This window comes from Borostomias antarcticus (assembly GCF_949987555.1).
Source record: "Borostomias antarcticus genome assembly, chromosome: 12".
NCBI classification, from domain to species: domain Eukaryota; kingdom Metazoa; phylum Chordata; class Actinopteri; order Stomiiformes; family Stomiidae; genus Borostomias; species Borostomias antarcticus.
The window spans coordinates 20,628,596-20,645,536 of NC_140245.1; the positions used below are offsets into that span (position 1 = coordinate 20,628,596).

Below are 16,941 nucleotides of genomic sequence, written 5' to 3' on the forward strand. Positions count from 1 at the left end.
GACAATATGTGCTATTCATGGTTTTATTTCAAGGGATATGTTTTGTTTAAATTAAGTCAGAATTCAGACTTCAGATTGGGAATATCAGGTCATACGGAACAAATTGCTCATCCACAGTGATGGTACGGGTCACAGAATTCTTAGATATACTGTATATAATAACCAAAAGTTAAAACTAGGTCCACATTTCAGTGGCTTTAAAACATTGATTTGAAAAGAAGAGTCAGTTTTCTGTCTTGAATTTCTGTAGGAGCTCTTCAGAAGGTCCTCATGCTGCCAGGGGGAAGGAGCAGATGGAGGCTCTCTTCAGCCGACAGTCCACAGACGTCCACCAGCTCTCATCTGTGTGTGTTTGTGTGTGTGTTTACGTATGTGTGTGTGTGTGAGTGTGTGTGTGTGTGTGTGTGTGTGAGAGAGGGAGAGAGAGAGAGATGTCAGAAGAGATTGAGAGAGAGAGAAAGAGGGAAAATGGGTTATTGTGCTTTGTAGTAAATAGAAAAATATCTGACTTCTAATACAAGAAATCCAATCAGGATACAGTTGATTGGTTGTATTCTTATCTACCACATAAAGGCTCTTCCAGGTAATCTGTGATTCGTGATTTTAGAAAGGCTGTGGTTGCATTTCACAATCCTGATTTATATTAGTACACAGCTATATAATATACAGTATAGGCCTAATAAAGAATATACAATTCACCTCATACTATAATTATGTGATAAAAAGGTCAAGGTCTCCCAGCACAACAGAACAGGACCCAATCCCTTATCGTAAGGTAAGATAATAAACTTTCAAACTGGAAAAGGATTCTCACCAATTCTGAACATCTCCAGACAAGCCTGCCTGTCACTCTGTGTCTTTGGGTGTCCAGGCATCCAGTCACTGTAGCCCCAGGCAGACCCATCGGTCCACTCATACCGCTGACCCTGAGTGGGAACACACACATGCGCACGCACACACACACACACACACACACACACCATAGACGATCAGAGGTCAGTGTTCCGGTACATACAGTACAATCTGGCCCAACTGTGATAAGAAATCTGACTACAGTGTCCGCGGTCACACACCCTCAGAGAAAATTACAGCACTATGGAAACAGACGATAACGATGATGTTCAAGAACTTTGGCCGAGAATAGCAAACTCAAAGCTGAGACTGAGCTGCAACAACGTTTTGGTGTAAGCACCAATCAAATTTCTGTTAATGCTAGATGATCTGATTGGCTAGAAGTAAGGGGTGGGTGCAGTACTGACCTTTCCAACTCCGCCTAACCAGGTTAGAACAGGGCTGTTACTGGCCCTGGTCACCATGGAGACCAGCCGGGAGTGCAGGTCACTGTTGGTTACAGAGGCCAGGTCTCCAAGGGGGTTGACAGCTCTGCAGGAGGCCTGACACACACACACACACACACATACACACAAACACACACACAAACACGCACACACACACACACACACACAGGTTTGGACTGTTGTTCCAAAGAAAAACATTCCTAAACCTGGGTTGCACTTGGACCCTTCGTGACAAATCTACACATTTTCCAGACAACTTCATGAAGGCCATTGATGTTGTGCTGATGTCTGTGTGGGAATGACTGACCTCTGCCTGGCTGAAGGTCATGGGTGTAGGATTGAAGTGGTAGCAACGGCCGCTAATGATCTCTCCAACACACTCTGTCTCTAACTGGCCTTGCACTTGTCTGGAGGCTGTAACAGAGAGTGACCTTACTTTATTTTACACTTTAAATTACTCTCTACAATGTTGATAATGCAGACACACAAATACACACACACACATGAAAAATGCAGACATAAAAAATAAAAATAAAAAATCAGTTTGCCTGAAACCAGATTCTATACGTACCCTGCCCCACCATCCTGTCCATCTCACTGTTGGGCTCCTTCAGCAGGCCGGTGTTGAGGTCAACCAGGAAGCGTCTGGAGGGCTCTGTGCCCTGTCTGCGCTCCTCCACTGGGACACTGAGGACCTCAACATCAGCCTCAGACCTCACCTGCTGCTCTTCTGTAGGGACAGGATCAGAAGACATGAGCTGTTAGACCAAATACACAGACACATAAACACACATACTGTACAGTATCTTCATACAAACACATACCTTTGCTTTCTGTCTCTTTTGCTGGCAATTTATATCTGTCTCTTTCTCTCTCTCTCTCTCACACACACACACACTCACACACACACGCAAAGTGGTTTACCTCCAAAACAAGAAACTATATATGTTACACCCACCAGATCCCACCATCCTGTCCATCTCACTGATGGGCTCCTTCAGCAGGCCGGTGTTGAGGTCGACCAGGAAGCGTCTGGAGGGCTCTGTGCCCTGTCTGCGCTCCTCCACTGGGACACTGAGGACCTCAACATCAGCCTCAGACTGCTCTTCTGTAAGGACAGGGAAGAAGAAGAAGAAGAAGAAGAAGAAGAAGAAGAAGAAGAAGAAGAAGGCTTTATTTGTCATATAACTTGACACTCCAACACACACGTGCAATGGGCGACATGAACACACACATGCACTAGGCTGCCGCCGATAAAATGTTCTCTGTGCTTAACCCATCCCTTGGCCCTTCCCCAAAGGGCAGCTGGGAGCAGACAAGGGCGCATGCATGACCGCGCCCGGGGACCAATCCAAGTGCTCCTGTCCGTCCTCATCAGGGACATCAGATTAACAATCTGTTCTTCTGTATGTTTTTTGTATTGGGTTCTTCATGGGGGAAACCCTTGCGAACATGAGGAGAACATCCACACAGAAAGGCCCAAGAGACCGTCTTGCTGTTAGGCGACAGTACACATGCAGTAGGCTGCCGCCGGTGAAATGTTCTCTGTGCTTAACCCATCCCTTGGCCCTTCCCCAAAAGGGCAGCCGGGAGCAGACAAGGGCGCGTGCATTAAATAAATACAGCAACCTACTTCCCGAGCTACGTGCCAGGTTAGGGGATATGAGCTGTTATACCAAATACACAGACACACTCTAACTCTCACACACATACAAAGCGGTTTGCCTCCAAAACCAGAAATACCCACCAGATCCCACCATCGTGTCCATCTCACTGATGGGCTCCTCCAGCAGTGTGATTGGGTCGACCAGGAAGCGTCTGGAGGGCTCTGTGCCCTGTCTGCGCTCCTCCACTGGGACACTGAGGACTAAGGACAGGGAAGAAGAAGAAGAAGATGAAGAAGAAGAAGAAGAAGAAACGGAAGAAGAAGAAGAAGAAGGCTTTATTTGACATATAACTTGACACTCCAACACACACGTGCAATGGGCGACATGAACACACACATGCACTAGGCTGCCGCCGGTGAACTGTTCTCTGTGCTTAACCCATCCCTTGGCCCTTCCCCAAAGGGCAGCTGGGAGCAGACAAGGGCGCGTGCATGAGCCGTGCCCGGGGACCAATCCAAGTGCTCCTGTCCGTCTTCGTCAGGGATGGACAGTATTAGTGATCTGTTCTTCTCTATGTTTTTTGTATTGGGTTCTTCATGGGGGACACCCTTGCGAACACGGGGAGAACATCCACACAGAAAGGCCCAAGAGACCGTCTAGCTGTGAGGCGACAGTGCTAGGTACTGTGCCACCGTGCCGCACGTGAGCGATTTTGGGGTTCAGTGTATTCCTCAAGGATACTTCGGCACACTAGGATTGAACCAGGGACTTTACGATTCCCAATCGGACATTATACCTACCGAGCTATGTGCCTCCAGGTGTAGGTTTTGGGGATAAGCCTTGTCATGAGTTAATTACTGCCCAATCAGTGACGCCGATTTATGTGGTCGACCAAACAGGCGATGGGAGATTCTCCCACACTATATGAAACAGCAACAACAACCTAGCAACCGCTCCGCCAAAGACAATTGTAATAATAAATAATATATTTTATTTGAGGATGCCATTCAGGAGACCCGAGGTCACCTTAAAATAAATAAAAGATTACAATTAAAAGCTAAACAGTCAATTGATTGGTTTAAATAAATACAGCAATCTACCTCCCGAGCTATGTGCCAGGATAGGGGATATGAGCTGTTATACCAAATACACAGACACACTCTAACTCTCACACACATACAAAGCGGTTTGCCTCCAAAACCAGAAATACCCACCAGATCCCACCATCCTGTCCATCTCACTGATGGGCTCCTCCAGCAGTGTGATTGGGTCGACCAGGAAGCGTCTGGAGGGCTCTGTGCCCTGTCTGCGCTCCTCCACTGGGACACTGAGGACCTCAACATCAGCCTCAGACTGCTCTTCTGTAAGGACAGGGAAGAAGAAGAAGAAGAAGAAGAAGAAGAAGAAGAAGAAGAAGAAGAAGAAGAAGAAGGCTTTATTTGTCATATAACTTGACACTCCAACACACACGTGCAATGGGCGACATGAACACACACACACACACACATGCAGTAGGCTGCCGCCGATGAAATGTTCTCTGTGCTTAACCCATCCCTTGGCCCTTCCCCAAAGGGCAGCTGGGAGCAGACAAGGGCGCGTGCATGAGCCGTGCCCGGGGACCAATCCAAGTGCTCCTGTCCGTCTTCATCAGGGACGGACAGTATTAGTGATCTGTTCTTCTGTATGTTTTTTGTATTGGCATCTTCATGGGGGAAACCCTTGCGAACACGGGGAGAACATCTGCACAGAAAGGCCCGGGAGACCGTCTTGCTGTGAGGCGACAGTGCTAGGTACGTGAGCGATTTTGGGGTTCATCGTCTTCCTCAAGGATACTTCGGCACACTAGGATTGAACCAGGGACCTTACGATTCCCAATCGGACATTATACCTACCGAGCTATGTGCCTCCAGGTGTAGGTTTTGGCGATAAGCCTTGTCATTTGTTAATTACTGCCCAATCAGTGGCGCCGATTTATGTGGTCGATCAATCAGGCGATGGGAGATTCTCCCACACTATATGAAACAGCAACAACAACCTAGCAACCGCTCCCACAAAGACAATTGTAATAATAAATAATATATTTTATTTGAGGATGCCATTCGGGAGACCTGAGGTCGCCTTAAAATAAATGAAAGATTACAATTAAAAGATAAACAGTCAATTGATTGGTTTAAATAAATACAGCAACCTACCTCCTGATCTATGTGCCAGGTTAGGGGATATGAGTTGTTATACCAAATACACAGACACACTCTAACTCTCACACACATACAAAGCATCATGCACAAAGCTTCATTGCCTCCAAAACCAGAAATACCCACCAGATCCCACCATCGTGTCCATCTCACTGATGGGCTCCTCCAGCAGTGTGATTGGGTCGACCAGGAAGCGTCTGGAGGGCTCTGTGCCCTGTCTGCGCTCCTCCACTGGGACACTGAGGGGCAGACTCAGGCTTTCCCTCACCCAGCCTCCCGCTCTCCTCTGGACTGGGATATCCACAGAGGCTGGGAAGGGAAGAATTAATGGTTCCTTTATATTCACCCTCTTAAAAGGGAGAGGGGAGTTAAACCCTGATGTATTCAACAATAGTGTATTATGTGTAAGATACTGATGTTGAAGGCAATTGGAAATGTACAGTAAACTGAGGTAAGATGTGGTTATAGGTATTTAAAACATTAGTTCTGATACCTGTTGGAGCACTATATATGGACACCAATCAAATACTGTACATCTGCTATCACTCCAGCTTAGCCCATCCAATTAACTTATCTGCTAGTTCTGATACCTGTTGGAGCAATCAGTAACTGTTCATGTAGTCCATTATATGCCAGTCTCCCCCCAAGACCATAGTGGACATGTTGTGTTTGGCAAGTCCTGTCTGAATGGCTATTGTTTGCAAGTTAGGTAGCTAGTACTATTGGGTGGACAAGAGAATGCACTAATGTTGAGCAAAGCTGAGCGACAGCAAAATAATTCTAGAGTAAGCTGGCGTGAGGTAATAGTTCAGTGTTTGTATCAGGGCTGGTGTGAGGTAATAGTTCAGTGTTTATCAGGGCTGGTGTGAGGTAATAGTTCAGTATTTATCAGGGCTGGTGTGAGGTAATAGTTCAGTATTTATCAGGGCATCTGTACTAATTTGGGGCAAACTGCAGCTCTGTGCAGCTGATGAGCAGGTAGATAATTCTAGAGTTGGCAGCTGGAACGCTGGGGGCAGTATTTCTATTGGCTGGAGGCTCAGATCAGTATTTTATGTTAAAATTAGCCAAATGTAAATTAATTAAATCCGGCCTGTCATGGTCTGTCTGGGACCCCTGCGGATTTGCATGCCAAATATGAACGCTGTCAGGCCGACGGTGTCCGAGGAATGTTTGGACAGAGGGATGGACGGACAGCGGACAGGCTGGCCGAGGGCAGCTCTTTTATACAGTATGTTAGATTATATTTGTTCATACCAAATCCCACCATCCTGTCCATCTCACTGATGGGCTCCTTCAGCAGGCCGGTGTTGAGGTCGACCAGGAAGCGTCTGGAGGGCTCTGTGCCCTGTCTGCGCTCCTCCACTGGGACACTGAGGACCTCAACATCAGCTTCAAACCTCACCTGCTGCTCTTCTGTAGGGACAGGATCAGAAGACATGAGCTGTTAGACCAAATACACAGACACATAAACACAAATACTGTATAAACACATACCTTTGCTTTCTGCCTCTTTTGCTGGCAATTTATATCTGTCTCTTTCTCTCTCTCTCTCTCTCTCTCACACACACACACTCACACACACACGCAAAGTGGTTTACCTCCAAAACAAGAAACTATATATATTACACCCACCAGATCCCACCATCCTGTCCATCTCACTGATGGGCTCCTTCAGCAGGCCGGTGTTGAGGTCAACCAGGAAGCGTCTGGAGGGCTCTGTGCCCTGTCTGCGCTCCTCCACTGGGACACTGAGGACCTCAACATCAGCCTCAGACCTCACCAGCTGCTCTTCTGTAGGGACATAAGCTGTTAGGCCAAATACACACACACACACACACACACACACACACACACACACACACACACACACAAAGTGGTTTACCTCCAAAACCAGAATTTTATACCCACCAGATCCCACCATCCTGTCCATCTCACTGATGGGCTCCTCCAGCAGTGTGTTTGGGTCGACCAGGAAGTGTCTGGAGGGCTCTGTGCCCTGTCTGCGCTCCTCCACTGGGACACTGAGAGGCAGACTCAGACGTCTTCCATTTACACTTCTAAGTGGCACTACAACATCATCTCTCAGGGGGGCAGCATGGAGGCCTAGGGGACACGACACATATAATCAGTTTAAAGATATACTGTGTGTGTTTATTAGGTAGTTAACTATACACCCATGATAACAAATCCTCCTGCAATACCTTGAACAAATATATTCATAATGAGCACACACACACACACACATGCACACACACACACACACACACACACACAGACCTTGAACTTAGGATCCAATTAAGGCATAAACCTTAAGTAGCCTGAAGTATATCAGATAGTTATGTAGAGTGAGAAGGATCCTATTTGTATGATTATTAACTCCTGTCCAGAGAACAACTATCTCATCGAAATAATGATACGTTGTTGAAGCAAAGTTCATCAGACAGCAGAGTCAGAGTCCAGGTCCCTGGGTATAGGGTACTGATCATTTGAACTACTGTATGTATTATATATCTGTGTCTGTAGTACTGATACAGTTTACTATTTGGTTTACACAGAGTATAGCTAGATTTGGTAACTTTACTGACAAATGATGAAGACGTTTGCATTCTTACCTGACAATGCCAGGCTCAATAGCATAAACTTCAGCATCCTGTGATCAGAAGAATTGGTCTGGATGAAGTAAATAACAGATTGACACATACAGTACAAATCCACACAGAGACGAAGAAACAGGCTCAAACGTAATGTATCCTGTGCAAAATGTGTCAGCAAGCAACTTGAACACACACATACACCTTGTCTAAATTGTCTTCTGTAATGTTGCAGTGTTCCTATACCCAATCATGCTTATCATTCCCTAGTTCCTCATTTGCTAGGCTACTAGATAATTCATTCAAGTTTATGTGTATGCGTGTGTGTGTTACTCACCTGAAATCGGGTTCTTAGCAGCGGTCTTAACACTCGGGAGACTCGGAGGCAGTCTGAAAGTGCTTCACTCTTCCAACTGCTTCAGTCACAGTAATAAAGAGAGGGGCGTGGACACTCCCAGCAGCACTAGTAGGTAGGTAGGTACAGTAGGTAGGTAGGTGGGTGGGTGGGTGGGTGGGTAGGTAGGTAGGTAGGTAGGTAAGTAGGTAGGTAGGTGGGTGGGTAGGTAGGTAGGTAGGTAATTGAGTAGGTAGGTAGGTAGATAGGTAGATAGGTGGGTAGGTAGGTAGGTGGGTGGGTAGGTAGGTAGGTAGGTACGTAGGTAGGTGGGTGGGTGGGTAGGTAGGTAGGTGGGTGGGTAGGTAGGTAGGTATGTGGGTGGGTAGGTAGGTAGGTAGGTAGGTGGGTGGGTGGGTAGGTAGGTAGGTAGGTGGGTGGGTGGGTAGGTAGGTAGGTAGGTGGGTGGGTGGGTAGGTAGGTAGGTAGGTAGGTAGGTAGGTAGGTAGGTAGGTAAGTAGGTAGGTAGGTAGGTAGGTAGGTTGGTTGGTAGGTAGGTAGGTAGGTAGGTAGGTAGGTAGGTAGGTAGGTAGGTAGGTAGGTAGGTAGGTAGGTAGGTAGGTAGGTAGGTAGGTAGGTGGGTAAGTTGGTAATGCACTTTATTGATCCCCGGGGGAAATTGCAGTGTTACAGCAGAATACAAAGGACAACAAAGAAGCACAATCTAAACATACTGTATACAGGAGTGTGTGACAGTAGATTTCGTAGAATGCCTAGATTGTGCAAGCATGCCTAGGTTGTTCAAGATTCAAGCTATCAATTAGATTGAGTCAGTATGTCCATGTAGGCAGACAAAGACTAATCTGTTACATACAATATTTAATGACCACTCTTATTATACTAACCCTGTAGCCTATGCTCTCTAAGTAATATATACACACATAGCCTATAGGCTACTTGCCTATCTGTTGCTGATAGCATTCTCAAGGTCATGTTCATCAATGATTCATTTGGCCACATTTGAACCATTATGGAAAACATAATGGTTCAAATTGAAGAATGCGCTGATCCCAGCAATAAGAACAGTTTGCCCCAGCTCAGTATTGGATAGGAGCAATAGAGTAGGTCTAAATGATGTCCTTTCAGATAGCCTACTAACAAAAATGTGCAATCCCGTCCTTCAAAACACAAGCAGCTCACAATCCCAACAGTCAAATCGGTTCATTGGAAGTTGCCTAATGGACCTTCACTTTCTCCTGGACGCTTCTTCCTCAACAGGCAGGGCATACCAAAATATAAACTAGAGACATGTGGGAAGACAAAAAATACCTGTTTAGTCACCTTAGGTAGTACCAAAATCTGGATTGGTCCCTGGACTAAAGAGTTAGTTTGTAGTGTACTACCCGGTCTGCCTTTCCTATTCATTTCCCCTCTTTCACGATTGCTATTATTATGCAAATTAGCTGATTGCGTCACTAGTTCACTTTTGGGAGAGCCAACAGTTGCCTCGCTTACAGAGGAGCCTCGCACGCAGTGTTGCCAGATTGGGCGGGTTCACGCCCAATTGGGCTTCTTTTGATCACGTTTGGCTGGAAAAAATAGCATTGGGCGGTTGGGCTGGAAAAAATAGCATTGGGCGGGCGTTTAAAAAAAAAAAAAAATTTAAACTGGCGGGACAGACGGTTCAATTGTATCTAATGATGTTAATAGGGTGGGAGATGTGCACCTGTCCAATAGGGGCGAGGGAGCTCTCCCTGTTCATTGCATTTGATTCACACGGTCAAGGAGAAGGTCGAGGTCAAATCTAGCTAGCTACCCCCTGAAGAAACCTAAAGATGCCAACGTGGGGATGTGGGATCAGCAGGTTTCTGTCATGATCACCGCATCGATGCCTTTTGGCTGGAGGTAGAGGCCTTTAAAGATGCCGGAGGAAATCTGTGCTTTCAGGATGTGGCACTTGGTGCAATCATATTGCTCACTCTGCCCATATCAAATGCTCACTCTGCCCATATCAAATGCTCATGTGGAGAGAGCATTTTCCCAAGTGACGCTAAAGATGATGGCAGAAATCTCATGTGATTACTGCTGCTTTCTGATTACTGCTGCTTTCTGCTCACATGGACGCGCTCTGGTCTAACACGGAGCGGTTTGACGTCTGCTCCACCCTCCCCGACAGTTGGGGAGCTTTGACTCAACCATCTATTAATACTTGCTAATTAGCAAGTTCACCACATGTACATAGTTTTACATTGACGAGTTACGTTAGAAGTTGGAATGGACTCCTGGCCTGTTCGGCTTGAAGGTAAGACATTTTTACTTAATACTAAGCAGGTGTTTCTGGATGTCGCATCATTGAGTGATTCCTACTTGTGTCTCTGCCTGCTTGCCTGCCTGAGTGTCACACTCCTGACTCGGTTATTGTAGGTGAGCAGGCAGGGTATTCATGGGTGGTTATACAGGTGGTTATATAGGCCTACTATTGGAAGTTGTGTAGCCTAGTCCACTTGTCACATTCTGCGGTTTCTTGTCACCACTAAAGCTTGTTATCTAGCTTGTCATCTTGAGTTGCTCTCTTGTCTATGACCGCAGCACCGCCGTTCCTCTGTTCATGATATAGCCATGCTTCTCATGTGTTATAATTAGTTGCCTGCATTATCATTTCTTTGACTATTTGATGGGATTACGCAACTTTCTCTCTGTTGTAGGCAGGGGCGATTCTAGGGGGTGGCCAAGGGTGGCACTTGCCACCCTTGGAATCTGACCGGCCACCCCAGGAGCCACCCCTGTGATTTTGTCTGTATTTTTGTCAATTCTAATGAATGAGTCAGTGTCATAACTAAATGAAATGAGTTGAAAATATAGTTTGAGAGACTGATCTTTAATCCACCAAATAGTTGAGCCTCCTATACACCCCTTAACAAAATGGTTTAGTCCACCCCAGACGCTCGCGGACACAGCATTCTGCACTCTGCAGCAAGCAGTTAGCTAACTTTACTAGAGTATTTGAACTTGGTCTTCTCACATATTCTTTAACTCCCCCCCTCAGAAAGATGTATTTTTTAGTGTGTCAGTAGTTAAAACGTTTTAACATAGTTATTTTAACATAGTTATCTTTGTAACACGATTTAATGAAAGCTAGCTAGTGTCATCATCGTCTCTCCACTTGTTTGTAAATCTAAAGTCAGCTAGCTAGCTATGATAGCTAGCTAGCTGAAATGCACATTAGCCTTCATGAAAAACAAGTTACAAAAAACGACAGTTTTTCTGATTGCTAGGCTAAATTTAAGGTGATCTGCTTTCCTTTCATGGGAGTGGGACTAGAATTGAACTCATTGAGAATGATAGTGAGTGTGTGAGTGAGTGTTATAAAGTGATGTGTGTCATGCTATTTACAGTAAAAGTAAAATAAAATAAATCAGAGCTTTCAAATATAAGACAGCAGCCAGAAACATTTAAATCACAAAACATGACAAATGTGGAGCATTCCTGTGATGTGTGTGCTGAGGAGGCTGGGGAACCAGGGTGAGTAAAACATTATGGTAGGCGCTTATCCAGTCAAGTTTATTGAAACCATTTTAATTATTGTGATTCCTGTAGTGGGTGGAGATATGCAGTTTACAAAAAAGTTTAATTCTTAACAATATAGCTTGTAGGTATAACTTGTGCTTTGGGAACGTGTGTTTTGCTTCTTAAAATGCATGCAGAAAAAAAAAAAAAAACGTAACTGCCACCCTGGCATATCTCTGTCCCCCCTTGTGCCACCCCAGTCAAAAAGGTCTAGAATCGCCACTGGTTCCCTACTAACACACGCAGGTTGCGCGAACGTTCGACATACGGCCGCTATAGGTGACGATTCGTGTGCACCGCGTGCGGAAATTACGCGGCCATTTACGGAAACGCGAGATCTGCCGTTTCGTAGACGCTACGTAAGAACGACACGTCATTCCGAAGTTGCGGCCGCGTGCAAAGAACGCACGTGATCACGTGGGCAGGAACCTCCGTCATAAACTCACCTGGCTGACACTAGATTTACAGGTATTTATATGACTTGGTCTGCACGTCTTTTTCGCACGGTGCAAATATGGTCACTTACTGACCACTGGCTACATTTAGCATTTGCAGTACCACTGGCTATATTTAGCATTTACCAGTTCAAAAACGAATTAATGCTATATGGGGATATAGCAGCAAGCATTATGATACAAACCAATATAAGACTGAACACCATTAACAGTTTAGAACATTTTATTACACAAAGTACATTACAAATTAAAAGTATACATATTTACAAGGATGAGGTTTACGGTCTGTCACATTACGCATAGCCAGAAAAGCAAAAAAAAGCATGTACAAGCTCTGGCTAGCAACCCATTATCTGACAATTGCAAAAGTTCTAAAAACAAAAATGAAACAGTGCGCATTCTGTGGCAGGCAGACCGGGAACAGACCGTTGTATCCCACAAAAAAAGGTTAAAATTTACAAAATCTATTTACAAAAAAGGCATCCATCCTGGCAGGCTGGAAAGGCAGGTTTAGGGAGACGAGCTGGGGGTCACCCACATCTGAATCGAGGGTCTGGGCAGAAGAGGTCATCCTCATCTGAATACTCCACTGTGGTCAGGGCTGGAGCTGCGGTCAGGGGCTGGGCTGGGGAGGTCAGCTGGGCTGGATCAGATGCCTAAGGACATAATGAAATGGCTGTAAAAGCAAGTCGCATACGTTCATTGGAAGCGTGCCATGTCACTGGATACGAGAAAATTAACTGCCTGACATCACATACCTTTTTGCATCGAGCAGGGGCATGTTTCAGCATCTCCTGCAGCTGGGCAGACACCTCCGTCACAGTGGTGCTTGGCTTACAGGCCATAACTGCACCTTTTAACCAAAAAGGGAATGGTTTCAATGCACATGGCATGAAGCAAAGACAATGTATTATTTTGCGAAAATATGAACAATCCCTTACGTAATATGACATTGTAGAGGGTCATATTCTTCAGAGGCTTCTTCCCCCTCTTCCCATGGACGCTGTAGACACACCACACTCTGTGTATGGCAATGGCTGACAGCACCCGCCGGACCACATCTGGCAGATCTTTGCCGCCAATGGAACTCAGATATCGTGTCTGCAAAACATAAAGACAATCATTTACTTTTACATTACCTTAACACTTCCCTGCAAAAATAAGGAACAAAGTTCTGCCCTGAAGTTACTCACCATCTTCCTTTGATGATCCTTGTCCTTCAGCTGCTCCTCCAAGACCAGCAGCTCCTCCTCCGTTTTAGCAGGGTGCAGGTCATCCAGTACTGCTCCCCCATAGCTGTCTGCAGACTCGCCGGACAGTCTCTGCTCCAGCCTCATCATTGTCTGTGCCATCTCCCTCAGACTCTGCATGACGCTGGAGAACTGCTGACACATCATCCTCTGGAAGTCTGGATATTAAACACAGATGTGGCTATAAGTAATTGTACGGTCCCATAATGGATATTCAGCTCAAAGTATATCCCTACATGCAGCATGAAGTAGTTCACAAAATTCAGCATACCAGCATCTGCAGAGCTTGATGGCAACACAGCTGGAGCTGTTGGTCTCACAGGCGATGGCATCAGAGAACTACCTGAAAACCAGAGGATAAAGGGATGAGCAGGAAACTATGGTGCTGGCGGCGTAGTGATTCTGGCATAAGGGGAAGAATCAACTCGACATGAGACATGTCAGACCCTGACCTGGTCTGGGTGCTAATCGCTGATGCATGCTGCTCGTGCCTGGACGTCTGAAGGGCTGAAGGGCCTGGGCTCACAGCGCCTTGGCTCAAAGGACCCGGGCGATGAACATCTACTGCCGAGTAGTGAGATGTGAGATGAGCGAATTAGTGAACAGAGTACATGAGTCTTCCGAAAGTCCTGAGTTAACTGTAAGTGTGCAAATATGCATAGACATTTCACCAACACAAACATGCATGGATACCTGCATTGAAAACTGGCAGAGCAGGCCTTCCGGCTCTGGCACCTGGCATAGCTGGTCTGGTCTGAGTTCTGCCGACCGGCTGCCTGGGCACTGGAACATATAGTAGAGGTAAATTAGCTCAGATTAGTCAACTCAAGTAGTACTCTTTTGGGACTGTTGAATGCACTTTATTATATTACCTTCGTCACTGGAGTCATAGCGTGTGTTGCGCTGTCTCTCCCTTGTGTCTTGGGAGTTAATCCATTGATGACTGCTGCTCAAACACCTTCGCCAAGGCACTGGCTACTTCATAATGCTCTGTGTGTTCCTCAGCAGAGACAGAGGTTGTCATGGCTCCTCTTGATGTGCTTGTGGAGGTAGATCTGGGAGGTATAGGAGAATGGGCACTCAGAGCAGGAGAACACCCAAGTCTTGCACAACTCTAACATCACAGCTAGGAGAGCGAATGAGAGAGACCATTAAAAAGGATTATCTCACCTGTAGTACAAGTTCAAATATAGAGTGATTATACGTCATTGTAAATGAGAGCTTACTCTCAATTGATTCACGAGGTTAAATAAAGATTGAATGAATATGTAGCTAGTGGGGGGTTACAACCACACAACTGTGGAGAGAGAATGAGACACTTGGTTCCCTCCTCTACTGGTGTTCATGGCCATGGCCAAACACCTGGAATACTCCAACCCTGATTTAAAGGCATAAAAGTGGGGAACACATTCTTGAGACGGTTCCTAAAACTGGAGGGAAAAAAAACGGGAAAATGATCTTCCCTCTCCTCATCACTCACTTCTGCATGGGGCTGAGCTCTACCCTGTCATCAGTGGCAATACATGGGATAGCGGCTCAGCACACAGGAGAACTGCACAGAGAGGAAGGAGGAGAGAGAAAACCAACAACAAAAAAGGCAAGAAGGGTTAATAACTGAGCGAATCTTGCAAGTTTGCACTACAGGGAAGCAATTGCTCAATTTCCCTGATATTGTGGCGTCACTGGCGTCAGTGATGCGTCTTATGAATCTCACATGTCTACCGCTAACATTTAACTCAATATCAATATTCCCATTTGTTTATCCCGTCTATGGAAACGTATGTGCATTTGTACTTACGTGTGCCTGCCTTTATTGATGATCAGGTGTTTCTCCACCTCAGGGCTGGCCAGACAGAACCATCAGAGACCATTGGGCTGAGCTGAGGAGAGAGCGACATGTTAGAGTGTATGTGTGCATATGGATATGGTGCTCTTCTGTTAATACTCATGAGGGCATTCAACTGAACAAGACTCACAGAGCCTGTGGTGCTGTCCCAGGACTGCCCCTGGCCACGCCTGGCCCCGTCTTAGCGCCTCTTCCTGCCCCGCTCACCTGCTTCTTGCTCAGTTCAAACAAGAACTGGGAGGTTGGCAACTGAGAGCATGGGAGGGGAGAGAGGGAGGGAGAGAGAGAGAGAAAGTGGGTGGGTGACCCTCTCGTTGGCTGACATGCACACTCCACAGGACCACGTGCCAAAAGCCAAGATGGCTGCTATAACAATCCTGCTAGCTAGCCTAGCTCCGTTGTTGGGGCTTCTTGTATTCTGTTAACGTTAAAATCGGAAAAATGAATGCCTAAAAACAAACACATACTAACGGTGTCGTGGGTTAATGCGAAATCAATGAGTAAGCTAATTATCACATTTTATTCCAAGCAATGAAACAGTACGAACGTGCAGGAGCTCGCGCGAGCCTGTAATTAGGAAACAATGGCCCACAACAACACTTCATAAAAGTTATAGTGTACACAACTGAAATATTCTCACGTTGCCAAGCCAACATTATAATTTAAGCTACAATTACACAAAAGCGAACGTTTTAACAATAATTGCGAGAGTAATTTTACGTAGGCTACTTAGCTAGCCATGTACAGAAAAAGGCTAATCACGTTAGCTGGCTAGCTAGTTAGCTAACATTGGAAAGCATCTGCATATAGATAATCATTACAATAGGGTAGCTTGCACATAACGTTGGTGTTTTATCTGGGACGATACCAAAATACATAGTATGTATACATACTAATGTATACATTGAAATTGAGATACTTACAAGATCTGTGTTGTCGCGGGCGTGTTGGTCTTTCTCAATCGCTTCTGTTCAGAACGGAACCCGTTCTCGTTCTTCTTCTCCTTCGCTGGGTTTAGTGGCGGATGTGCATACAGCCACCTACTGGCACAGAGTGTGTAACTTCACCTAACAAAGTAGCCCAATGCCTTGCATTCTACGTTCACTGCTCAGCGTTCATTGCTCACATTTAGGTTGCAAAATTAGGACTTTATTTATAGGCATATTTTTTATCATTATTTTTATTAGGCCTAGACTGCAAATCTTTAGTGTTAATATTAACTGTAAATGAGAAATTACACACAAAACAGACATGCAGGATTTCTCCTCATTATTACAATTCTGTAACTGTATGACTTCAAAATTTATTTTAAAACCTAAGTAATTTACAAATGTTCTGACCCACTGTGACACATTTCCAATAAAGTCAGATTGGGACTGTGATCTAACCACATTGTCACGTTATTTAATTACATCGTAGTTACGGATTTAAGCAGCAGTGGCGGCTACGTTCCCTTACAGTGTACTTGAGGACGGCTATTTTGGTTATTTTGCGACTGAAAAGGCAAGTGTCAGCTAGGTGTCAGCTAGGTCCGCTGCTGGTGACGTCGCAAAGTTACCACAATTACACCAATGTGTCCCGTCAGTTTTACGTACTGTGTTAGTAGGGTTGTAGGCTGTGCGTGTGACATATGTGTAGGCGTGTGTTGCAGTTTACCACGAGTTATTATTATTTTCGGTATTTCAACTGAAAGGCATTTTTCTTAGCATGCACTGCTATATATTATATACTATAATATTTGGGCGGTTTTTTATCACATTCGGCGGATTTTGAGCACTCATTGGGCTGGAAAACA

At 45.5% G+C, this 16,941-nt stretch overlaps 1 protein-coding gene across 2 annotated transcripts; it reads right to left on the minus strand.

Annotated features, from left to right (window-relative positions):
- Positions 1-12,257: 12,257 nt before the first annotated feature.
- LOC311316000 (uncharacterized protein) lies at positions 12,258-16,439 on the minus strand. 2 transcript variants are annotated; one of them, XM_084446740.1, is made up of 12 exons: positions 16,070-16,439; positions 15,277-15,395; positions 15,099-15,180; positions 14,781-14,852; positions 14,173-14,355; positions 13,994-14,083; positions 13,753-13,861; positions 13,572-13,643; positions 13,244-13,458; positions 12,992-13,151; positions 12,809-12,903; positions 12,258-12,706 (listed from the first exon to the last, which is right to left on the minus strand). In XM_084446740.1, the coding sequence occupies exons 7-12, from the start codon at positions 13,778-13,780 to the stop codon at positions 12,581-12,583; spliced, it is 696 nt and encodes a 231-aa protein (XP_084302866.1). In that variant the 5' UTR covers positions 13,781-13,861; positions 13,994-14,083; positions 14,173-14,355; positions 14,781-14,852; positions 15,099-15,180; positions 15,277-15,395; positions 16,070-16,439; the 3' UTR covers positions 12,258-12,580. The 2 variants fall into 2 exon arrangements, with proteins under 2 accessions (XP_084302866.1, XP_084302865.1); XM_084446739.1 differs by having other exon boundaries at positions 13,753-13,864.
- Between the last annotated feature and the right edge of the window lie 502 nt (positions 16,440-16,941).